This window comes from Ascaphus truei, chromosome 3 (genome assembly GCF_040206685.1).
Source record: "Ascaphus truei isolate aAscTru1 chromosome 3, aAscTru1.hap1, whole genome shotgun sequence".
Lineage (NCBI taxonomy): Eukaryota > Metazoa > Chordata > Amphibia > Anura > Ascaphidae > Ascaphus > Ascaphus truei.
The window spans coordinates 54,214,467-54,241,845 of NC_134485.1; the positions used below are offsets into that span (position 1 = coordinate 54,214,467).

Below are 27,379 nucleotides of genomic sequence, written 5' to 3' on the forward strand. Positions count from 1 at the left end.
AACCAATATCATTACCGTTCCTGCAAGATCAAAACCACAACACTAAATATTTTAGAAGCAAAACACCAGTTTAGTTTAGAAATAAGAAAATAAATAAACAAAACGTAATCTGTGACATTTAATTGCTGGAATGGATTAAGAACGATTCCCAAAAGTTGTCAAATAGTTTTTGTTTGAATATTAAACTCTTCAGACCAGAATATGCAATATGTTACCAACCAATGAGTGGTGAAAATGCTGTAACTAGAACAAAATGTATTTAATACAGTAGCTTGGAAAATGAAAGTATTTTGTATACTGCATTTAATTTTTATATTCAGAACTAATACTCTAAAAAATAAATATTAATTGGAGAAATATGAATATGTAAATGCCAGTGTTTATGTTGCCTGCCACTCTCCATTTTTCTTAAACTGTTTTTAACAATTAGATATAATCAATGCAACGTTTGTGACAGTGTTTTGCATTCATCTCACTTTATTTTAGTTTTAACATATAGTACCTGTGTAAGTGGCAGCAGCACCACTAACCCTCAACTATTGTCTGCACAATTTCCAGTATTTTTTATTGACTTTTTTCAAAAAGCATTTAAATGCCATTTTCTAAAATAAGATAGATGAAAACAGGGACAGTGTTGGTTGCTATGTTCCTATCAATGTGATATACACCACTGTATTGTATGTGGAGATATAAACCACTGTATTGTATATGGAGATATAAACCACTGTATTGTATATGGAGTTTCAACAATGTGACAGCCCTCCCATTTTTAGTCTCATAATTCACAATATGTTTTTTGAAACCGTGGCAGGACTGCTACATGTGCGGCTGGTTCACCGGGGCCCACCACCTTTAGGGCCCATCTTCCATTGGCTGGAATGCAGTTCCGGTACTTATTTTAGCAGCCGGAACTGCGTTCTGTCATTTCTAAAGGTCCCCCTCTCTGCACACACTTTCCTGGTGGTGCCTTACCCATTTCACCGGAAATCGGGGCCCAACTTCCGCAATCACCGCTTGGGTGGGCTCCCTTCATCACAACCACCCAGGGTTGCCACCTTCTACTGAAGGCCAACCCGGAGAAAAAAAGAAAAAATAATTCTCTTACTTGGTGTGGCGTGATGTGGTGTGGTGCAGCGGCGTCTCCCGCCATCCTGCTGCAATTCTGAAGCTGGATATCCTGAAAACCTGTTGGGGGGGTGGGGGGAGGCTTGAGGACTGTGGTTGAGCTCTGCTGTGCTAGGTGAAGGAAATGGGAGGGGTACCGCTATTTCTTTGTCATTAGCAACACTTAGGATGTTAAACAAAAGCAGAAATAATACAAAAATACCCAACTTTTTGTATTTGTACATTATGTTTTACACTTTTTTTTAAATCTCAAAATGAATGCCCTGTTGTGTGAATGAGATTGCAAACTTATTGCAGAAACGCCTATTTAAAGCACTAGGATAGTCTGACTATTGCGGTTATTGCAAAGAAACTACAAGCATAAGTATCATTTGACTATGTAAACGTTTATCTGGCACTGTAAGAAAAATGTTAAATATGAACATTAATCTACCTTTATATTGTATCACAACTCATTAGGGTGCTGCATAGTTTGAGTGTTGCTTTTTAAAGTGTTAAACGCCCCCTCAAAACATATGCAATTGAAGAAAAGCATTTGCAACAATGTAATTTAAATATATAAAATGTAAAGACATTACGGTAAAACTGCAAGTCACAAGGTAGGAAAAATGAAATGCATGATTCTTGTGTCTATAACGAGTCTCCGAGAGTGAAATGTCAGTGTTATGAAACAGGAGGAGAGGAGTACATTATTTTCAACAGTGTGCATCAGGATCAAATAAACATTTAGTCAATCATTTATTTCAATCCTTTGGGGCTGATTCTAGTAGCTCCGAAGTTTTCATTGCTGAGCCGCTCGGAATGGCCTGTTCAGAAGAAGCGGAATGAAATGAGAGAAAAAAACATATTCTCTATTGCAAACCGCGTCTTCTAAACTGCTTCTATAAAAGGGTTCAAACCACGTGTTTAACAGCCAAAATGCATGGATTGTTCTTGCTTTGGAAGCGGAATGACCAGAGGCGGTGCTAACTCCATCCCCAGTCTGACTTATGGGTTTTGCTCTCTTAGGCTTGGTCCCCGCTGGGCGCTGCGGGGACAAGAGCCGCCCCTCAATGGGGCCGCCGCGCTGTGCGCTCCGTTTTTCCCGCAGACAGGAAAATTATGAGCAGAACTAGCGACGGAGCGATAGGCCACGCCCCCGGCAGTTCAGCCAATGAGTGCAAAACTGCCGGGTGACGTCATGGCCGCTCCCCCATCACGCCCCCCGTCTTTCCCCCTGTAGCTCACTGCAGACCGGAGGACTCGGCTGCACGCGCCGCCAGCCTGGCAGGCGCGCGTGCAGCGCAGACAGCGGGGCAGTAGCCTTAGCCAAACCCATATTACAGGCTCTGGATGTAACTTGCAATACCAATCTCGCCCCCCTTGGGGTGGCTTGAAAACAATGTGAGTTTTTAGTAGCAGAGTGCATAACTGGGCTACTAGAATAGCAGTTTTTGTTTTAAAAAAAAAATGTGAGTTTGAGGCTCGGATTGTCAGAGCAAGAGTGAAACTACTTTTTAAAGTAGCAGTCCAAGCTGCGTTTAAAAAAAAAATTATTTACATTTTTTCCCCTTTAATATGTACATCAATACAATGCACATAATGATAAGTAAATTGCTGATCGATCGGCAAAGATTCGGCTCCTGGGGTTCACTAAATGGCTGTCAGTGCAGCAGAGAAGGACCCAAGATGCAAAGTTCTGTGGGGAAGTTCATGTGACCAGGCAGTCACTAGATAAAATTGGTGCACTGCTAGAAAAAGGGCAGGACTCAAAAAAGCGGTGTGTCAGAGCTTGTTCCAGAAGAGGAAGGGGATGTGACTTTGTAAATGGTTGCTATAGAAACAAAAAATGCTTTCAGAGTGTTTAAAAAAAAAAAGGTTCAAGTATTTTGATTTATAAAAAAACACACATGTTGGATATTGCTTGGTCTGCAGCTTTAAAAAGCTGTTTAGACATGCAATAAGGGCTTACAGAATAGCAAAGCATGCAAATCCTCTTCTAAAGTGCACTTTAAAAGTGGTTTGTCACACTTCATAGCTACTAGAATAGGCCCCTGTGAGTAAGTAAACCGTGTCAGCATTCACTTAATTGGAGTTTAGCCTGGGCTAAGGTTTCTGGGACAACCACCCAACATGTTATTCATATGCAAATGATTTGCATTCATCTTCGAGCAAGTGCATAGGTTATCCCTACAACCTGATGTGACCCGGCGTTCCTGAGGAGGTTTGAGAACCCCTGAGCTGAATTACTATGTTTGAATTAAAAAGGACCTGTTTGGTGGCTTAAATCTGCATAACATTTCCAAGTGCATGGCAGTCTTTAAAATATTGTTTCACAACGTTAAAATATCTCAATTATGGCTCATTTGCACATGTAATATGTTTTTGCAATGCAGGAGAGTTTGGCGAAGTATGCAGTGGGCGCCTGAAGCTTCCTTCTAAGAAAGAGATCAGTGTGGCAATCAAGACATTGAAAGTTGGCTACACAGAAAAGCAGAGAAGAGGTTTCCTGAGTGAAGCGAGCATCATGGGACAGTTTGAGCATCCTAACATCATTCGCTTAGAAGGAGTTGTCACAAAAAGTAAGCATGGGGTACGATGGGATGAATTGGAACAGGAGCGTAAAGTACCACCAACAGATCAGGTTTTTAGTTTATCCCTGCTTCAGCGCAGGTGGCTCAATCAGTCTCTGCTCCAGCACAGGTAGCTCAATCAGGACTCAGCCACTGATTGACCCACCTGTGCTGAAGCAGGGATATCCCTAATAGCTGGCCTGTTAGTGGCCCTTGAAGATTCGAGTTGGCCACCCCTGTATTAGTAGATTTACTCAAGTTTTGCAGTTAAAGCCTTACACTACTATTCTTTACATTGAACATAATTGGATTTTGTTCGTTAATAAATTAGTCGCCTGAAATATAAGGGGGATACTCGTGCATTAACAAGAGAAATGCTCTGCCGCACATAGTTATTACTTCAAAAGTCTGTACTTAGAAGTGCATATTTTAATTTGGCAGACAACCAAGAGAGTGGCAGCACATCGCATAACATTTCAGGGCGTGACCCCCTTCGTCAGGTGCCCAAGAGGGGATAATCAGGCATTAGCAATGCCCTGCTGAATAGAATAAAGGGGCATAGGTAGATGAAGCTATAAGCACGATAATGCAAAGCCAGATTTAGAGAGCTCAATTGTATTATTGGTTGCTGATTCCCAATAACTGTGTGTCAATAACTCTAGTCCTCAAGGGCCACCAACCTGACCTGATCAGGTTGGTCAGCCGAAGACTGAGCCACTGATTGAGCCACCTGTGCTGAAGCAGGGATATTCTGAGAATCTGACCTGTTGGTGGCCCTTAAGGGCTGGAGTTGCCCACCCTGCTCTAGACCCATCTGTTTTGTCATCGTTAATGACATCATTCAGTTTAGTCCCTGTGTTTATTATATCACAGCCTCTCTATAGTCTTATATTTGCAATGTGAACTTTAAGAAAATCATTCGTTTTGTGACACCCGTGGTCCATGAGGGTTATGCATCCTTTTTTAATGCTACCCTGCCTTGTTTTTAGTTATTAAATACACGTTTGTATATAGGGCACTCTGTTTGTGTATTCTAGGGGGGTCTCTTTTACATACAGTATCCACTGTAAAAAGTGATATGTTACGAAGTCTTTGCAGTGTGTAAATTAATAGGTTATTGTAATATGTTACTTATTTGCCTGTTATTATAAGCGGTCAATGAAAAATCCAGTAACCAGAGCCAGGTTTGCTTTCATTTCCAAGTCGTTCCGTTGGTATTTATTTTGTGTAGATGGAATTACAGTAAACTAAATAATATTAAAACCTTTTTCTGACTTTTTATGCACATTTGAGTATGTTTTATAGTAATAATTGGTGTCATTGTATTATTTTAGACTGCAAACCTGTGGTATAATAAAACAGGATAAACATTGTAACGTTAATACTGCATTTTCAAATAAGGGTTTAGTGAATGATATGAAGTTAGATTTTAGTTTTGCATTTGAGAGAACTATACTTTCAGATTTATTTTGGAAATTACAATAAAGTATGTGACTTCTATAGGCTCCTCCCCCCCCCCCCGATTTCTTTTCACCAGACAATAAGAGTGTGACATTATGTAACAATTCTGATATTTATTAGCTCACGAGCATGATGTTCTTGGCTTTAATTTCCCCCAAAGATTTCAGGACCTGTCTGATAAATATTTAATGATAAGCGTGTGTGGACTTTTATCTCATAATAAAGGGAAATGGTGGTTTTATTGAGCCCCAAAAATTGAATGTACTGTGTGTGTATATAAATATATATTTGTTTAATAAATTATGCAATGATCCTAATTTAATTCCAGGTAAACCTGTGATGATTGTTACTGAATACATGGAAAATGGTTCCCTGGATAGCTTTCTTCGTGTAAGTGATTAGAGCCCATCTGCATGACTTTCTTATTTACCAGAAACGTTTGCAATGCATCTGGGAAGAAGCATCAAATAATAGCAATTACAAGTTCCCTTACATATTGCTAAAATCCTCCTACAGTATTTTCTCTTAGGAAACTTTGGGAAGGGTATACATTTCAACAAGTGCAGTAAATACTAGAATGTGCATTTTATTTCAATTAAGTTATTTATGGTGTACACATTGGGGGTCATGCACTAAGCAGTGATAAGTGGGTTTTCTGGGTGCTATGCACAAAGCAGTGATAAGTGCTTTTAAGGGAGATACATGCCTTATAGCGTGATACTGCCTGCTGTGAGATTCACAAAGCAGTGATAACAGTGCAATATCGTGCTATAATGGCTTTTTCCCACTTAAAAGCACTTATCACTGCTTTGTGAATCTTACAGCAGGCAATATCACGCTATAAAGGCAGTTATCTCACTTAAAAGCACTTATCACTGCTTAGAGCTTGACCCCCAGAGTGTCACATTTGTAAATAAAACCAATGGGGGCCATGCACTAAGCAGTGATAAGTGCTTTTAAGTGAGATAAAAAGCCATTATAGCATGATATTGCCTGCTGTGAGATTCACAAAACAGTGATAAGTGCTTTTTAGTGGGAAAAAATGCCATTATAGCACGATACTGCAGTGTTATCACTGCTTTGTGAATCTCACAACAGGCAGTATCACGCTATAAGGCATGTATCTCACTTTAAAGCAATTATCACTGCTTTGTGCATATCACCCAGAAAACCCACTTATCACTGCTTAGTGCATGACCCCCAATGTGTCAAACTGTGGGGGTCATGCACTAAGCAGTGATAAGTGGGTTTTCTGGGTGCTATGCACAAAGCAGTGATAAGTGCTTTTAAGTGAGATAACTGCCTTTATAGCGTGATACTGCCTGCTGTGAGATTCACAAAGCAGTAATAACAATGCAGTAACCTGCTATAATGGCTACTTAAAAGCACTTATCACTGCTTTGTGAATCTCACAGAACGCAGTATCGCTCTATAAAGGCATTTATCTCACTTAAAAGACTTATCACTTCTTTGTGAATCTCACAGCAGGCAGTATCACGCTATAATGGCTTTTTATCTCACTTAAAAGCACTTATCACTGCTTAGTGCATAACCCCCTATACCTGAAATATGGCACTAAAGGGTTTTATACAAGACGGAAATAATTATAAAGCAGCCAGGAGCACACATCAACAACTGACCTCCCATGTGTTTATTGATAAATCTGTAGTATTTTGCACCAATACAATACTTAATAAATTCCTCCACATGGTTTGTGTTTAAACTTAATTAAGGTCTACGTTCCAAACATCTGGATTTTAAATTGTAGAAATACCATGTAGCGTATGTAGGACCTACAAATATTTTTCGTTAGTAGCAAATTTAGTAAATATTTATTCAAGTTTGATATTTTTCTGCTTCGCAAATGAAAATTCAGAAACCTCGTCTAACACCTTTTTTCTATTTGTTACCGCTTCCAAAAATGGTTCCTAATACATGATTCACAAATGCAAAAAGTTGTACTTGGAAACAATAATGATAGATTACACATATTGTAAATTACATTTCTAGTGTAAAGTCAGCGAGACTTGGTCTAAATATGTGTGTATGTCTGTGCATGTAGGTGAAACATGAAGAAAATTGGCAACATACTTTAAATATTTTATGTTTTATATATTTATTTTAGCTGCAATTGAATATCATGACTGCAGCAGGACAGAGAGAAAGCTTCAACTGAAATCGCTATTGACACACACAACAAAATAAAGACTTTAATCTTCCTAATATATATATATATATTCATACAACTTTATTTTGAATAGTGCTTTTCTCCCAATGAAATGCAAAGTGCTTCACAATGACAGTATAGTGCGTGGTACACAGCACATAGATATGTTATAGACACAGTACCTGCTCAGATGAGCTTACAATCTATATTGTTGGTGCCTGAGACACAGGGAGATAAAGTGACTTGCCCAAGGTCACAAGTAGCTGACACCAGGAATCTAACCAGGCTCCCCGGTTCAAACTCAGTGTCATTGCTTACAGAGTCAGTGTCTTTACTCACTGAGCCACTCCTATATCCTTTCTGGTGCTGGTGGTCTGGCCGGGCCAAAGTGCCACCGTACTACCTGAATCTCGACCATGTGATTGCTTCTGTAGCGATTACACAGTCGCAGCCTGCTCCCATGGAGCTCTGAACATGACCTCCTCTAGTAAGCAAGCAAAATAGGCATTCCATACCTGGTGCGTTACAAGGGCCCCAGTCTTGCTGGCTCAGAACTAGCGCTTTGTAAAGGATATATGCGCCTGTCATCTATTTTTTAATATAAGATTTAGAGATAAATAAATAGAATTCCCTGCTTGTATTGCAAATGTATCATTTTAATCTTTTAAATATTGTTTTGTTATTGGAGGACACTTGGAACATAATACAGTTTTAAGACTTAGCTACGCGTTCTTTCTGAAATGTACAGGGGGAAAAAAATATGTTCATACTTTATATGTTTAAAGTACAACTATTTAAAATGGAATTATTCCAAAATAAATATCCAATAGTATCCATTAATTACAGCCAGGAATTTAACATAATTTATACCACTTGGATGCTGGTCCTTGTAAAATGAAATCAAGAATTCTCTTTTTGTGTAGCAGCAATTTAATGGCCAATTAGCATCTTCATTTCTCAAATTGTTTCAAATACTTTTCAGAAACACGATGCTCAATTTACAGTCATACAACTGGTGGGTATGCTCCGTGGAATTGCATCTGGCATGAAATATCTCTCTGATATGGGCTACGTCCATCGTGACTTGGCTGCTCGTAACATTCTCATCAATAGTAACCTGGTCTGCAAAGTGTCTGATTTTGGCCTATCTCGGATTCTGGAGGATGACCCAGAAGCTGCTTACACTACAAGGGTGAGTTATTATAGGATCATAGTGCACATTTTTTCGAAATATTTTTTTTTTATTTGTCTAGCCCATCTTCCCCCCCTTAATCGCAGATCGGGTCCCCTAAGGTGTTCTGGGGTCTGGCTAGGTGTCTCTGTGTGGTGCATACCTGCTGGCAATAGGAGGGCCTGAGTTTCCTGCGATGACATGAGGGATAACAGGAACAGGTTTCTGGGGTGGATGCCTTCGTTCTGGTTCAATGGTGCAGCGCCTCCATCTATAGTAAGCCCCACGAATGCGGGGTGGAATCCTTACCACAGAGATTCCCCACATGGATGAGAGATTTCAGTCTCACACAAGGATTATCTTTAAAAGCAGCAGTCTCTTTATTCTCTTGGGCAGCAGCAGCCGACAGGTACAGTTGATGCACAGTCCACTAACTGTTCTCCCTTGTGATGTCCCTGCCGCCACTCTGGACCAAAGGCATCCAGAGTGGGGCTAGCTCTTCCCTCACCCCTAAGCAGGGTGAGAGGTATTTGGTTCCACCTTACTAACTGTAGCTAGATCAGCTCTACTCATGAGCTGATCACTCCTCTCCTCCTAACTCACTATCACTACTGACAGAACAGACACTAAATGGGAAATGCACTGCTCTTTTATGATCTCAGCAGGCACCGCCCCTGTGTCTCTTGCTTTGAGACAGGTCAGGTGACCTACCTCCATCACTCAGGGCAGTGCTTGAAGTGGGGGAAACCCATGATAACTCCTGGCAACCTGCCCTTACCAGGGATTATACCAGGAGGAGGATAGAACTATAGCCCCATTTCTTACCAGGGCTACATTTGTCTTTGTCAATCATTGAAACCAATCATGATAACTATGACAAGTACTTTTAATAACATATTGTGGTGCCATCGCCATCTAGGGGCTGAATAGGGCAGTTATATGACTTTGCAGCTCTCATAGAGTTAATTCTCTCTGGCTTGGCTGGTCACCTGCTGGCTAATTAATCAGGAAGTGCCTTAAAAGCATGGAAGCAGCAAGGCACTGTGAGACAGTTCTTCCCAGAGAAGGGATGAGACAGAGGAGCTCCCCAGCTAATGGAGGCTGGTAAAAGAAGTCTGAGAGACACTGCTGAGAGAGCTGTGCTGAAGCAGTGACATCGCCGGTTGGACTTACAGATAAGCTAAACCCTTATTTTTGGTATACAGAGACTTTATGTGCGTGGCAATAATATCTGTTTGGGGATGGAATGAGCTTAGCTATCCACCCAGGTTAGTAAGGGTTGCTGCTGAAATGTGTAGTTAGCTTTCCTAATGGAAATAGGATTTGATTTTATTATTTGGTTTTTCTCAAAGGGACGGTGGGCCTATTCATATGATTTATCCCTGTAAATAAACCCCAAGTATAGAGAAAGTACAGTGTTTCCTGCCTCATTTGGGACAAAAGAGACTGCAATGTGGTGTCGGCATCACAATATATAAATTGCTACTTAGGAAAAACAGTTCACTTATAAAAGCAGAATGTAATGTGTGGGGATATGTATGGAGATGCATTCTGGACATCTATGTATATTATTAGCCATGGGCGCAGAATTACTAGTTTTAGCCTGTACATTTTAGATTAAATGCTCTAATAATACGAATACAGAAAACAGCATCAACATAAAAAGTAAACTTTGTAAAAAGGAATCCATGTTATGAAAATCTTCTGTAATCCTCCTTGCCCGGCTCCTAGGGAGTTTACATCAAATGCCTCTTAACTAAGCTTGCTCTGTGTTGATTACCTTGTCAGGGTGTTGTATTCGGGCAGGCTGGGTGTTGGTAATGCAATGATGGGTGCCAGGAACTTTATTCATACAAACAGCATCTTTATTAATCACAGTCAATAATGTCTCATTGACATAGTATACATCACTTTGTGTCTAGTATCATCACTGTTCTCTGTGTATGCTGTCTGTATCCTCTTCCCTAGCTGCCTCCTATCTTGGCCCGCTAGGAAGGTGCTGAAGCTTGACTAATCCCTGTTACCTAAGTGATCCCTTTGCTGTGTAGCGTCGATAGTGCTCCATCTCCTTTGGGTCCCTGCCGGGCCTTGTGCTACTCCCTCTCTGTCTGTGTTCCGTCTCGGGTACTGAATGCCATCACATAGCCTTCTGGGTGAGCGTCAGCTATGGACCCTCCAATGGGGCTTGTCCAACTATGCCTCGGGGCTGCGGCTTGGGGAACCCCTTCTGGGCATAGGCTGCCTCCTATTTAATCTTTTAAGAAGTCTGGAGAAATTCCTGGGAACGCTATCTAAACAAGGCACTGTCCCTAACAAGAAAACAATTAAGGGAATCCTTACCCTATATTATACCCCATGTCTACAGTATAAGCGTATGTACACTATTCATAGTGAGGTCCTTAACCTGCAACTCCTTCTGGGACCTGACCTTCTAGAACCATTTTCCTCCTATATAATTCCTGCTATGACATCACTATCACTAGGCAGAAGTAGACAGTTATAATTCTGCATTGTCACCCAGCACTATGTGATTGGGGAGGGGCACTCTGTATGGGCCCACACAGTGAACCCCTTAAGGCCATAGTAATCTCAAAGGGGGGAGAGGGGGGTTACACTAACTTTGTAAGCGATATGTTGGGAAGCACACAAAGACAACAGGCCATATATATCAACCATCATAAATTGGAGCATTGTTCTTAAAAATTGATGTTTCTTTTTCACAAAAATATTCGCCAAAACGACAAGCTTTGCAAAAAAAAAACAATGCCAAGCAAAGTCACAGGGCCCTTTATATATTTCCCTTTTTGCTAAATTCTGGCAAATTTCAGCCACATTGGCAATATTCTGAGCAATGTCAACTTTCGTGAAACTTTGCTTCCACTCTTTACCCGCTCTCCCCCCTCTCCCCCCTCAGCTCTATCTCTCCCATGCCTACCTTTGGCGGGAGATGATCAGAGGAGCAGCCGGCAGAGGAGCTGTGGCAGCAGACACCGGAAGTAAGAAAGACTTCCGGGTCAGACTGCTAGAGGGCGCTCCTCCCCTGCCGTCCTCTGCATGTAGTGATGATTTTTCTACTGCATATCCTTTAACACGGAGCGCGGGCCCGCGGGGTATAGCTACGCCCCTGAGTCGAGTGAGTGCACCTTTTTTCTATAACTATTATAATATTTTGTACATTGCCAATCGTGTTTATTCTATATTATAATTATAGCTGGAAGCGATCTGCACCGAACAAAGATCTGTTAGGAAAAAAAATCATACAAACAGATTCCAGGGATGTGACCAACTTAAAATCAATAAGTGAAATATAGAGAAATATGACATGGAAATACACACAGAAGACATGTCCAGGTGTTATGTTCCAGATGGGAGATCTGGAAATGAAACAGAAGGAGACCAGGTGTCCCAGTTTTGTTCTCACTGTCATTAAACAAAAGCCCCAACAACGCAAAGGATGTTTTTATAAGTGTGTTTTTTTTAGCTGTGTTATTCAAGAAAAATAGCTACATAATTCTTGTGAGAGACTAAAAAAAAGAAATGTAATTCTAACATTTTACCTCGGCTAAAACTCTTCTATACTTATGTTTAAAAATATAGATTTAAAATTAATGCTGTTTACAGATTACTAATATCGAATTCATCATTGCAGCACTGTGCGTACCTTTGTTCTAGAAGAAGCAGTGAAAAATAACACAGAAATGTACATGCCACATTGAAGCTGTCCCCCCTTTTCAATCATTTACCCCCAGATTCATCAAACTGCATTACGGGTTATTGCATCCGTATGGGCGCTAACTGGTGTTGACTTGACCGGGAATTAAATCGTATTGACTTGAACGGACGTTAACTCGTATTGACTTGAGCGGGCGTTAAAACCAGTTTGGGAGCGTTAACACGTAACGGAGCTTGATGATTAGTAACGTTTGTGTAGGGGCTTCATGCTTGTATAAACATTTAGAAATTGCATGCAAAGCAAAGTGAAGAAGTGGATTTTGGGAGGACAAAAAAAAAGATATTTTCAATAAGGACAGTGGTCACATCTCTTGCATATAAATAAATTACTTTTTATTGTCTGTAGGTCAATTTAATTAGAACGTTACCTGGTAATTATTGTTCTTTTTCATTATACCGTTAACAGCAAAAGGGAAACAATGTTAGTGCATATACTGTACAACAGTACAAACAGTTTACAAACAGTTGTATCACAAAAGAGATTAGGTGAAAATATCATAGAAACAATTAACCCCAAAGCATTTGGTTATTAAAGAGACACCATTTTTAAGAAATATTTAAACATACCTAACTTCTCAAATCTGTTTACAAATGTATTTATTTTCACATTCAAATATAGGCTTAATAATATGTGTTTGTAAAACAGATGCATGTCAAATGATTTATTTGATGTATTTCCACCACATACTGTACTTTCCATGGCTGAATCTTATAAAATGAACTTTTTTTGTACTAATCTTTATCAGTATAATGAAGAAAATAAAAAAATATATTGTATCCCAATATGTCAAATATTGAGAGAAGTTGTGCACACTCCTCGTGTCTTTATTCCTGGGGGTAATTATTAGCATTAACAAGAAGGTACAAACAAATAAGAGTGATCTTATTTACAAACATTTAAATTAAGATTGATAATAGTGCAGTAAACTCTGGATATAACGACACCCTTGAGGAATTGTGGGTGCCGTTATATCAAATATTCCGTTATATAGAGAGTTAATTTTATAAGGGGGTATAAATTAAAAAAAACGGACATATCAGTGCTGCCAGTTTAATAAAAATGTTAAAAAATAAAATAACAACTTACATTAATAAAACAATTAAGGCAAAACTGTACTTCATAAAACTTATTCACAACACTGTTTACTTCACAACCCATATTGCACTTGAGCATCAAAACATTCTTGCTTATACCTTTTTCTAATTTCTTAACTACAGTATGTTGATTTTATCGGCAATGCTTGGTGCAGTTCTTCTTTGTTTCTCTTCTGTCTTTACTTTGGAGCCATTGTTGAGAGGTATTGTATGCTACAAAACTGGGTTTACCGCCAGAGCTGTGATGTTTTGACTCGTGATTGGCCATTTAGAAATATGCTGTTAGATAATATTGCTATTATCTATAATTAGCTATTAGCTATTAGAGTGCCGTTATATCCAAAGTGTACTGTATGTAGCAGTGTGGTACAGTATGTCACAGATAAAAGGTTCAACATTTCATTCATAATCGTTTCTCTTCTAGGGTGGAAAGATTCCTATTAGATGGACATCCCCGGAAGCCATTTCATACCGTAAATTCACATCAGCGAGTGATGTGTGGAGCTATGGCATTGTGCTCTGGGAGGTCATGTCATATGGAGAACGGCCTTACTGGGAAATGTCCAACCAAGATGTAAGAAACAGACACAATAAACCTTATATTGGCGCAACTCATTTAAAAGTTCAATAGAAAGAGGGTTAAGTACATAAATACTAGTGCTCCAGAGCAGTGGCGTTGTCGTGCTGCTATCCTTATAGTAAGTTGATCCAAAGAAGAAAACAAGGAAACGGGCACTGCGGACTAATCTTCAGAAAATGTATTGCATGTCAGACATATGCAATTCTGCTGTCCCTCCAGCCTTCTTCCTAAGGCTTTCTAAGACTGGAGGGACAGCCGTAAACGTTGGAATATGTCTGACAAGTATTACATTTTCTGAAGATCGATCCGCAGTGTCCGTTTCCTTGTTTTCTTCTTTGGATAAACCAAGATGTTAGAACACCTCATCTCGAGATTTATGGCTGAAATTCACTAAGCCACGATGCAGGGTATAATATCCAGATCTGTAGTTTGCTGCCTATTAAGTCAAAGTCAGTTAACATTGGACCAGGGTGCAATACCCTGCATAGCAGTTTAGTGAATCCCAGCCTATGTTTTCCAACAAGCAACCAAGACAGTGTTGAGCAGTATACAGTAGACTGAATTGTATCTTGACTGTCCCAAATCAACGGATATATCAAAGGAAACATGAATGAATGTCTCTATTTTTGAAGTGAATGAAAGGAAATGTTAGTGAAGTGTGCACATGAAATAGCAGTTACAATGGCTAAAGGGCAATATTTTCAAAGAGGTGCTTTTCCATAAGGCACCCTTCAACGCCAGAGTGAGTCCTCCAGCACCAGGAGGTGTCTTATGGAATAGAACCATTTAGTAAGTATGGGTCACAATGTATTCTTTGATATATAAAAAACACAACCACACAGGTTTGTTTACATACAGTATGTATAAGCCTTTTACATTTATTTCAGTTATGTACAGTATAGTAAAACATTATTATCTGTTTAGTTAAACTTTAGTTTGGAACATTGAATTTCAGCAATAACAAAAAATGATGTGTAAATTACTAGCTGCAGTGAGGTTTCACCGAACTGTATTGCATAGATTAATCTGGACTGGAGCTGAAGATCAATAAATAGCCTTCTACAAGGGTGGGGAACTGGCAACTCAAACTGGTCAAAAGTTGTTTTAGAGATATAATGATCAGCTATAGTTTTCTTGCCCTGCAGTATCAAGTTTATAGAATTTCACTTAAGCATTTGTCTTCGATTCTATTAACTAATTTAAACAACATCTGTAAGATTCAAAGCGAGCCACATTCTTCTTTTCATACATCACCACCAAAAATGAGAAAAATTAGGTATTTATGATTTTGACGACTATTTGCCAGTATTTGATTATTTGTTCGCAGAGAGAACTTAGCTTCTCTGTGCCCTGCCAAACTTCTCCTACATTATCGTATACTTAAATAAACATCGCTTGACTAATTAAGTGATCAAATATGACATCAAAGTCATGGATATATATACGAAACATACTTATGTAATAGAATGATGTCAGAGGAGCCTTTATGTTTGAAGGACATTCTAAGTGGTCCATAGTTTTGGAGCTATTACAACTGTTTGTTTACCTTGCTTTTAATTAAATCCATATTTTACCAAATGTATCATTTAAATAAAGTGCGTGCAAAGATACGTGCATTTAAATCTCATTCTTTCAAGTGCACGCGGATGATTTTGATCTTCAGATAGTGCTTATAGCTCACTTATCCCACTGCTTGCAGATAAACTACATTTTGGAAATGAAAAGTCAATCGGCTACCAACAAATGAGAGTAATTATTGAACGTTCATGTTTCATTGGGTTCTCTTTCTTTTCTTGGAATATGCAATTGTACTCAGGTTATTAAGGCAGTTGATGAAGGCTACCGGTTGCCACCTCCCATGGACTGCCCAGCTGCCTCGTATCAGCTTATGTTAGACTGCTGGCAGAAAGATAGAAACAACAGACCTAAATTTGAGCAGATTGTCAGCATCTTGGACAAGCTAATCCGCAATCCCAGCAGTCTGAAAGTAACCGCCAATGCTGCAGCAAGGTGACACTTCTATCTAACATAATTATCATGGAAAATATGCTTGCATTCTCTGTCTATATCAATTCTTCATTGTTATAACTTGCTATTCATAACTTTATAATTCATATGAGGTTGATAATAACTATTTATTAATCTTTTGTACAGTACATGCTACAACTTTTTTTTATTTATCTTCGCAGTTGTTCAGACATTAGAGAAATGTTTAATATCGGGTATGGTTTTCTCACATAGATAGAACTTGCTTTGGTCAGTTTGATTTCAGATAGAAACATTATTTTATACGGAGCATAAAAATAGAAAAGAAAACTCTAATTGGGTTTGCGAAAATCACATGAATGATGTGTTGCCATGATCACATAAATATGTAAATGGTAAAATACATGAAAAAAGTAATTCTTTGAAAATGAGTAGGGCAGAAAGTGAAAGTTTAACACATATATTAACGGGATAAAAACATACTGTATAAGTGGGAAAAAAAATAGGCATTAAAGAGGCATTAGTGGTGCAGGTGAGTAAGTAAATTTTCCTTATCACAAAAACTTTAGCAGTTCTTTGAAGGAGTTGACTTCTCTTTCATATGGTAGCTCTGTACATGACGTGCTTGCTACAGATATATCAAGCAGGGTTATTTCCAGGACTTTCTTCACGTTTGGTTGAAGACTGGTTGTTTCATAAATTAATCCTGACATCAGTTTCTCAACTCACTTTGTAAATTGTTCACATGTAACATTCTTACTTCGAAACCAATTGTCCAAATCCCTAATCAGATTGCAAGAGGAATTTATACGTCGCTTTATGATGAATAACAAAATTGAAAGCTAAAGTGATATTGGTAGTATTTCAGGGTGTAATGGCATATCATTTGCCATTGTAACATTTGCTTCTTTAATGGCCAATGTTTAGCCAACAGCTGAATGGAAGCCTTTAGGATGGCAAAGAGTTACCACCTGCTATGAAGAGACACGAATACTGCTACTGATAAATTACACTTGGCATTTGGAAAGCAATTCTGTAAATCAACCTCAAGCTATTCCTAAAAGGGTTGTTTTAAAATACTGAGTCACAGTGTAGTTCTGCCATGCCGATGCATACTGTAATATGATTCACGTTTCCTTAGATTTATTCCCCGCTCTTTCATAAATACAATTAATTAGGTATGTAGAATAGGCACAGTGTTTAAAAACTGTTTCGACCAGAAGGATGATTTCAGTCAGCTCTATACTGTACGTTTGTCTATTATTGTTCAGTGAGCATTACATTATACCTTTGGAAGCCAATCTCACTCAACACCTATAACCATCTTAAGCAGAAAGCATTTCTGAGACTTAGATCATTTTAGTTTGATTGCTTCATGACTCTCTGACTTTCAGTAAAATAAACACAGAAGGCAATTTAGAAAAGATTGTCCTTTTAACCACAATGATATTTAGAGAAAAAGAATGATTGCAGACAGCATTACTATGAGAATATTCTGTTTGCGTTTTTATTACCTAATTTTGTGCAGGGTATTCCAACTTATAACAAAATAGTGCTTAAATCTTTGTTCAAACACAATTATATACGTGATATCTTACACTCTACGCTGAAATACGTTTTTTCAGAGTGAGCTGTTAAATTGTACTGCCACCTATTTGTACACATTATGATAAGGATATTATAGACGACAGATCAGATCCTTTAGAGATCTTGATAAAAGTGAGAGCAGACTTCTTCCATTCCACATCTGCCATAAAGGCATAAGGATGACAATCTTATGCCCCTTAACACCACTTTTTTTATACATAAATAATGGAATCCAACACTGTTGTAGGTCACAGCTTTATTAACAATTTTAGATAACGCAAATAAAATAGACAGCCGACTAGCCATATCCTTATTGGGCCCAACTTTGAAACAAACCACTTGGTGCATTCACTGCTCCCCAACTGGGATGACTTAAACTGAAAACAAAACCCCTGTTTTGCCATGTGAATGGCAAGTGGCCAACCTTACAGCCAGCACCCAGTGGCCATATTTCATGAATTTGGGCTGACCTGACCATAAAGCTGGCAGCTAGAGCCTACCAATCTTTTCTTAAGGTAAAAACAAGCCAGACAGCACAGTCAGCGCCTAAATCCCTTAGTTTTTCTGTATCCTTGTCCTGGCTAGGCTGGCAGTCCTGCCTTAGTGCCTTTGCTGTGACAATTGATCTGTTACTAAAACATAGCTTGTGCATAGTAATAAACAAACCTTCCTAACTGGTGGACAAAACTTCTTGTATTCCGCTTTCGTGCCCTTGCTCACCCCCTCTCATACTCATATTGCACCCATGACTATATGCAGGAAGGTCATGCAGCCTCTCCGCACATAGCCAGGTCGTGAGCCAGGGAGATCCCCCAGCGCACAATTCTCTCATCTCCCCGGGTGGTCCAGCCTGGCACATCTTCCTGGCCCTTATGAGGGTGATGGCCCCACATTGTGGGCATTTGTTGTTTCTTTAGGAGGATCTTAAGGCACCTTATATTTATAGCCAAACGAAGTAGGGGCTAGTGAGTGGAGGGAGAGGCAGTGAGTACCCATTTAGTACTTTGAGGTGTTGAAATACACAGGTATGTTCCAAGGTGTATTTTGTCTCACCACGTGGAGTATAGGTTAATGTATTTAGAGGTATATGGGCCCTCTACTATATTGGTCTCTATTTCTCCCTCCTTGGTCACTTTCAGGCCAGTATTGCAGCAAATAAGGCAACAAATACATGCAAATGAGATGGCTGGAGTTTTATTCATGGATAATTAACAATGAATATGTAAAACAAAATTGATCTCGTCAAGCTGTATAACATTTTCAGGCACATTTGCATTGAAAATTGGCAGCTTAATGATTAGGTCCTATGTCTCATATCTTCCACTGTCCATTCTTCTCTCTACATCTTCAACATCGACATAATCATGCAGATCCCCATTACTTGTTAAATGATTCACTTTTACGCTGTCGGAAGTCAGGCAGCGCCTAAGCAACCATGTGGGGGCTTCCACTCCCCCAGTGACAAGTACGGAAGTGGAGAGGGTTTGGTTTACTGTTCCAAAGGAGATGAAAATGGGCTCTCCATAGAAAACAAGCATTAAGTGCATAACGTAACAAGAGCCTCTGGTGGGCCGCCATCATTACGTCATAAGGGTAGCAAAAGGTTTAAAGATCTCCTAGTGATCAGCCTGATAGTATATATAAATATGTATATTGTATATATGTTTAGTATCATACACTTTATAAACAAAATGAATAAGCATCTACATACTGTACAAACACTGTAAGGGTTAAAGCACAGTGCATGCTTTCGGCTGACTGGTTGACATAGAAATGGCTGTATTTATCACATAGAACCAGCAGGTTTTTGCCAAAATATCTACAATAATGTAAAAATAGCAAATTAGGGTAAAAGAAAAAGAATAGGGTGGAGAAGTTTTTCTTCTCTTCCTCTGTGCAAATATGTAATTTCCATGATTTCTTTTTAATGACTGCAGTCTGGAGCCTGGTGGGTACTGATTTATGAAAAGCTGTAAAAGATCAGGTGGAACTCGGCAGGACTTCTTTACAGCTGCCTGGATGGAAACCCATCTAATTTGTTTAGTTAAGTGTGAGCTCACGGTGAACATCACCCGGCCCATAAATTTCAGGTTCAGACCTCTGACTGGGAACTTGGTCCAAAAAATGCCGATGCCTGCAGATGATCTTAAAAACCCACATTCCCTTGATGCATGTGAGGAGACATCACAGACTCTTCACAGTTAGAGACACATTCCTCTTCATTGATAAACTGTCCAGATGTCCTCTCTGAGGAGGAAAGTAACCAATTTTTGCTTTGAATTCTCGGAGGAATATTGCAAAGAGTAAAATAATACTTTACTGTACTGGTTATTCAGAGGTTACGTACATTTTAATTAGTCTCCTTATATTGCAATGGTTCTTTGATCCAAGTCATAAACATAAAAACTAAGTTTGACTACTTTAATGCCTAATCTGCAGATTCTGTTATTTCTCAACTTGATCATGCAAATCCTTCCCTTAATATCCTCGGGAAGTGTTCCTTAGATAAAGCTAATCAGAGACATGTTCGACTAGAAAACAAAATCAGAGGTAAATCCTCACATTCTTTCCTATAGCAAACACTTCATAAATACTTCAAAAGTGTCTTGTGAATCATAGACATATTGCCAGCAAAATCTGAGTCTAAAGTTGTTACACTTATGTAACAGCTAACAGCAGTAGCTATTTGGTGTTATGTTACCAAAACATACAAACTGGACTGGACATAAAAAGGACTTTTGCTAAAAAAAAAAAAGTTTTGTCTTCAGTTTTATAAATAAAATTAGCTCATTGTATTGTATTGTATGGTGGATATTTACAGAAGCATAAGAAATGTAAATGGGTTTATACTGTATGTATCTGTACAATATAATACAGATTGGCTCGCCACTTTCTGCCATTTTACATTCCATTCTGCTTTTTTATTCTTCAGATTGAGCTTGATTGATATTTTGCGCAAAAGTGCCCCATTCTGTACGATCACATTTTTAGGAGTATCCTCCAATATCTCAATCATTTCCATTTCATTTGAAAATTTTGTATTTGTCAAAAGTAATTTAGTATGGCCGGAAATCAGTAGAAATTCACCAGAAGTGAAGTATATTCTGATATAAAGCTTAAATATGTTTCAGGCATTTTAAACATTTTTACCTGTACAATAAGTTCCACCAAATGTTATGTATTGGGTTTGTAGAAGGAACTATTTGATTAATTAGTGAGTTATTTCACAATAAAAAATGTTAATTAACTATTAGCTATTATCTATTAGTGTCAGCAATTGAATTTGTTAATTTCATGGGCTTCCACCGGGCAGCCATCTTGAACAAATTAGATCTCAGTGGCAGAATAATGCTATAAATAGAAAATATGTACAGAATGTTGCTGAGAAGCTCCCACCGATGCTTCAGCTACATTTAGGCAAAAATAACCTGTGTTTATTCCTCTTCCTTTCTCATTTAGGCCTTCAACTCTACTGCTAGATCAAAACAGTGTTGAATTCCCTGCATTCCAAACCACAGGAGACTGGCTTGATGGCCTACAGACTGGTCGATGTACGGACATTCTTTCTGGCGTTGGCTACAGTTCCTGTGAAACAATAGCAAAAATTTGTTTAGAGTAAGTTAATAAAATATGACTTTATAAAATGTGTGCATTACTATTGTGTTGTTTTGTGTTAAGTAGAATGCATTCGACATTTTTCATTAACAGTATTTAAATTCTTTGTTGTTGTTCTAAAGCAATTGTGGTATATAAACCAACTTAAGCTAATAGGTAGTATTACTAGAATCAATGGGGTAAATAGACAGGAGGTCATTACATTTTAACGTATCAATATCCGAAACGCATATCCCCATAGGTGCTTAGCACTACGAAGTTCTGCCATTTTCTATAATAAGGGAGCAATCAATTTTAAGGGACGTTGGGCTTATCCATATACAAATCATATGGTAATGAGCACTTTACCTAACTTCAGAGATCCTTAGACCTTCAGTACTGTTAACATGTGGTGATAATAACGGTACGATATTTAGCGCTTGCCAAAAGCTGCCCTTACTCACATCCAGACCCTGAGGAGCATTGCATTATTTCTATAAAGCCTACAAGGGAAAATGGAAAGCCTTAAGTGGTACATGGTTTAACCCTTACATTACATGTGATATACTAATATATATAGTTGCGTCACAGCCTTTTCCCCCCAAAGGATTAACTATTAGATGATTTTTAATGATTAAATGGAATGGAATATATTTGTGTGGCCTACTTTTGTATATAATATTAAGTGTATAAAATATGAGTGTACAAGAATGAAGCTACATATGACAACAAGAATTTGAAGGAGACAGAAGTAGCAAAAGTTATATTTTATTACACACAAAAAATATTAACATTATTGACAAACTACAACAAGAACTATATACATTAACAGGAACAATGAACTTATTTACAAAGATTTAAAGGCCATGCCTTTTTTTACTGGGACGCTGCCTCTCGCACTTGGTCTCTCCCACGGCTCACACTTTACTCAACAGGAGGAAAGGGTGTGGCCATCTTCTCTGATGGCGGAGGAGGGGGAGTCTCGACTACTGGGATTCTCCTGGGGTACTTAGCATCGAGGGGCATGGGAATTGGCCAGCCCCTGTTACATTGCCCAGGTAAGTACATTTAACGATTCGGTTACCTGGGCTAAATTGGTTGTTACAGCAGTAGTGTGCTGTCATAATGCGAGCAGCGTTATTCTCCCTTGGCAAAGTGATGCCTGCTCCCGCTGTTGGACTACCTACTCCTGCCTTTGCACATTATGCCTGCCCTGGGCTCAATACGGGCAAGATGAGCCGATATGTGTTGAAATACAACCCTCTGAATCTCATGCAGCTCCCTCTGTTGCTCCATCAAAATCGCAGTATTAGATGCAGATGTTGCTTGGCTTGTTTCTGCAGCTGGGTTGGCAGGTGGGGTAGCCACAGGTGTAGCTGGGCGGGCAGTAACAGGTGCAGCTAGACAGGCAGCAACAGGTGCAGCTGTGCTGGCAGCCACTGTAGCAGCAGGTGGGGTAGCCACAGGTTCCGCTTGCTCATCTGTGACCTCTGTGATGTAGAGGGTCACTGTGGACTGTTCAACTTCCTCCTGAACCTGGGACTCTGCATCCACGGACACAGCCTGCCTGGCCAATCTCATACGCTGTCTGTATGATGTTACTGAAAACAAGACATTCGAATACATGTAATCACACTAGCATAGATTTGCTTGGACCAAACAGCCAGATATTGTTCTACGTCTCTTGATTTATAGAATTTTTTAGCAGTGCAATATATAGAGGCCCTGATCCACAAACTGTTGCTAAACTTTAGAAAGCCTTTACTCCCACGCACATGAATGAGAACTGACGCATGCTATAGTTTATAATCCTTTTGTTGAGAAATTACATTTAGAGTGACCTCTCATTTTCAAGTGTGTCCTGGGCACTAATTTATGTTCAGTGCTATCAAACATGATTGCAATGGCTAACATCAGAAGTTTGTAATTCATTTATACAGGAAGATGATTTGGGGGACACAGGTAAATAGGTAAAGCAGTGGGGTGAGCAACAAGATTTGTGAGTGAACCTTAAAACTGTAAGCAGGTTGGTGATGTTGAATCTCAGGAGATAAGGCTGGGTACAGTACGTGTTTAGATCCCTTTTAAAAGATGATTCATCGGGTTGGAACATAACTTTTTGAGATAATGAGACTAGTGTTGTATTATTATTGTGATTAGTGAGCAGTTTTGTGGTCCTGAAATTGGCAAAGGATCACTTGATACTGATTGATCTCCTACTGCAATGTGGAAGGAATGACCTATAGTGTTTTGTAATCTTATGAGGGCACATATGTAAGCATGTCACATACATGGCGCGTGAATTGGAGATATCCACCAATGACTTTGATGGCTGATTCGGGCATGTTGCTTCCCAGCGCTTTGATAACTCTAGGACAATGTGTTCAAACTCATGCTTGTTTCTAAGGTGTTATCGTGGGGATAACATCTGCTACATCTGTATTATAAATGGCTGTATAACTCACCCAATATCATTGAACAATATTAGCATGGAAAAACACCCCACATTATTTTAACACCACTTAATTGAGCATCTTTTTAACAACTGTATACAGTATATTGCGATGATACATAAGCAGCTGAAGCTCGTTGGTACGCTTACATCAGAAAACAAGGACTATACACTACCGACACACTTTATTAAAGTGTGGCCGGTACCGCAAGCCGGGATATTTCCCGGCTTGCTTGTGGCTGCCCCTCGGCGTGCCGCGCGTCATAGACGCGCGGTCACGCGTCTTCGGGAGCCTGCGCCCCCTGCACGCGCGTCCAGGGCTCCCCGAGGGAGCCCTGGTGTCCCGCGATCTGCGGGACGGCGGCAGGGGGTTCCGGCGGACCCGGTAGCGGTAGGGAGAGCGCCCCGATCGGAGGGCGCTCTTCCGCTGCTTCGGCGCGCGCCCGTCACACTCGGGCGCGCGCCAGGCTACTGCTGCGGCCAAGAACAGGCAAATGCTCGAATAAACTTGGCCGCAGCAGTATTTGTGTACAGAGAAATAACCATAGATAAATAAACATTTTTTTGGTTGTTTTAGCCCAAAAAACAACCCAGTTTTATTTTAGTGTATTAGGTCAGTGGTGGTCAATCCAGTCCTCAAGACCCCCTAACAGGTCAGGTTTTAAGGATATCCCAGCCTTTGACTGAGCCACTGATTAAGCCACCTGTGCTGAAGCTGGGATATCCTTAATACCTTACCTGTTGGGGGGGTCTTGAGGACCGGAGTTGAGCACCTCTGTATTAGGTCACAAATGGAGACTGAGGGACAGAGGTCAGTATATAGATTTATCTTGTACCACAGAGGATCATTGCTCTGCATGATAAATACAAGTTATAGCCTTTCACTAATCTTACAAGCTGTATAATTTACCAGCCCCATTTACTTTGTTTTGCTTCATACTGTATACTGTAGCAGCAATGCAGATCCGTTGTTGGTTTGGATTAGAGACGTGCAAACGTTTGCAACAACAACTGCAAGTTACATGACGCTAAATTCTGGTCACATGATGATACTGCTGTTTTTGTCAAATGCACCAAAAAATTGCTAAATTAGCAACATTTGGCATTTTCAGAAAAATCGAGTGAAAAGAATTGCTACAAATGTTGCAACGTACCTCCCAAAACATTCACACATCTCTAGTTATAATACATTTGGGGGACCAACATTACAGTTCTTCAGAGATTAAATCATAATATACAGAGTGTACCACTTGAAGAAGAAATCTATGAGGTTTCCAAAGCTCTGAACAATATCTGTACACTATCATTTCTTCTATGAAAAACTCCAATGTTGGTTCCGTAAAAAGGTTTCATAACCTACAACAAATCTGCATTTCTCCTGGACTAATCCGGCCGCTAAACTTTTGAACTACATACAGAAGCAATGAGATTGTAAGTTAATGTACTGTACAGTGTACATTTGAAATACACATCAACGCACAACTTTATACATATATATATATTCACAAAGAAGATGCATTTTATAGTCAAGTCCGATTGTGATGTTACAGATAGATGAATTGGATGTGCAAGCCTTAAAACTTGTTAATTCACCTCTTATAACAATTATAAAGTACTATATACAGCTCAACCCCGTTATAACGCGAACCGTTACAATGCGAATCCGCTTATAACGCGATGCAAGCGTAGCTCCCAATCTTAGTATTTATGAATATTTGACAACATGATTTTTGGTATCTTAAATACTTTATTGTACAGTGCATACAATTGTACGTTATTTCTAAAATGATCCACTTATAACGCGGTGTGTTTCTTTGGACCCCAAGCACAGCGTTATAAGGGGGTTGAGCTGTAATACCTATATGAACGAATGTGATGTCTTACCTTAGTTTACATTTGTGTGTATAGTCTTTATACCTAGCAGTTTAAGTAATGGCACCAATTTTGTTACTTATTTTCTCAGACATATTTTGTTGTTGTATAGAATGTGATATGCTTAATCTCATTTATACAGCATAGCCAGGAAAAGAGCACATCAGTACATGTGATTGGAAAACAAAACTTGAAACTGTGTTTTGGGTGAAAATAATAATAATAAAAATAAGATTAGCTCCAAAAAAAGATGAAGTGCATAGAAATAGCAGACAATTAATTTGTTTTTGTCATAGAAAAGATTATTATTTTCTATTAAGATATATTATGCTAATTATCCCAATAGGTGTTTAAGCCACAAGTCTATGGGCAATGACCAATTTCTTAGAGAATTGTGTCTAATAATTGACATGAATCATGTGAAACAACATGCACAGCTCACAAACAGTCAGGGTGAGTGTAAGACATAGAAGGAAAATCGTAGCAACGTGTGGAATTGAATTTGAAGCAATTTGCCAAAGGCTCCCTACCGGAATCACTAAGGCAAAATGTTACTGTTCCTCAAAATGGAACGCTTTATTGAAGTAAATAAGCAAAGATGGGTGGGTAACCATGGTGGTTCTTTCTTCCATGTAATCACAAAGGAGGGAGAGCAAAGTAGATGGTTAGCACAACAGTACATATTTCTGCCATACCCGATGAATGACCCTGAGAGGTTCAAATGCTTGCAACATATCAACTACTTGTTAGTCATATAAAAGGTATCATAACATTGAAGTAAATAAGACATTTGATGACATAACCCTTTAAATGCCAGAAGGAACGTTGAAGTCGCAACCATGTGGGCGTTCCTTGGCAATCATGTAGTTGCAACGTCACTATGGTGACGTGAATGTATTCTGGCCCACTTTTGTTCAGAATAGTTTTTTATTTGTGCTTGTGCTTCATGATAAGTAAAAGGATTGTAAATTGATGTATTGATCTTGGAAAGAACCAGATTGCATTTACAGGTACCTTTTGTTCACCCTCTTTGAATTCTATGGTTTTACATATCAGGACATAATAACAATCATCTGTTCCTTAGCAGGTCTTAAAATTAGGTAAATACAACCTCAGATGAATAACAACACATGACATATTACACCGTGATGATTTATTTAACAAAAATAAAGCCAAAATGGAGAAACTATGTGTGAAAAACTAAGTACACCCTTACTGCTTCCATAGGAATTAAGATGCTAAGTAGCAGACAGGTGCTGCTAATCAAATGCCCTTGATTAATTAATCATCAGCAAGTGTGACCACCTCTATAAAAGCCAACGTTTTAGCAGTTTGCTGGTCTGGAGCATTCAGGTATGTGTTAACACAATGCCAAGGAGGAAAGACATCAGCAATGATCTTAGAGAAGCAATTGTTGCTGCCAATCAATCTGGAAATGGTTATAAGGCCATTTCCAAATAATTTAAAGTCCATCATTCTACAGTGAGAAAGATTACTGTATTCAAAAATGGAAAACATTCAAGACAGTTGCCAATCTTTCCAGGAGTGGACGTCCCAGCAAATTCACTCCAAGTTCAGACCGTGCAATGCTCAGAGAATTGCAACAAAAAAAAAACCCAAGAGTTACATCTCAGACTCTACAGGCCTCAGTTAGCATATTTAATGTTAAAGTTCATGACAGTACAATTAGAAAAAGACTGAACAAGTAGGTTTTGTTTGGAAGGGTTGCCAGGAGAAAGCCTCTTCTCTCTAAAAAGAACATGGCAGCACAGTTTGCAAAGTTGCATCTGAACAAACCACAAGACTTCTGGAACAAAGACGAGACCAAAGTGGAGATGTTTGGCCATAATGCACAGCGCCATGTTTGGCGAAAACCAAACACAGCATATCAGCACAAACATGATTGTTATTATGTCCTGATATGTAAAACCATAGAATTCAACGAGGGGTTACTTTCTTTTTCACACCACTGTATATATCTGTGGGGGAATATCTATATTGCGCA

At 39.1% G+C, this 27,379-nt stretch overlaps 1 protein-coding gene across 2 annotated transcripts in view; it reads left to right on the forward strand.

Annotated features, from left to right (window-relative positions):
* Positions 1 to 27,379, forward strand: part of EPHA3 (EPH receptor A3) — a 276,157-nt gene that overhangs the window by 243,664 nt on the left and 5,114 nt on the right. For both annotated transcript variants that reach the window (XM_075594016.1, XM_075594015.1), the window contains exons 11-16: positions 3,501 to 3,686; positions 5,467 to 5,528; positions 8,288 to 8,497; positions 13,728 to 13,877; positions 15,700 to 15,893; positions 20,916 to 21,071. In XM_075594016.1, coding sequence (XP_075450131.1) covers positions 3,501 to 3,686; positions 5,467 to 5,528; positions 8,288 to 8,497; positions 13,728 to 13,877; positions 15,700 to 15,893; positions 20,916 to 21,071 — 958 coding nt within the window. The remainder of the gene's footprint in view (positions 1 to 3,500; positions 3,687 to 5,466; positions 5,529 to 8,287; positions 8,498 to 13,727; positions 13,878 to 15,699; positions 15,894 to 20,915; positions 21,072 to 27,379) is intronic.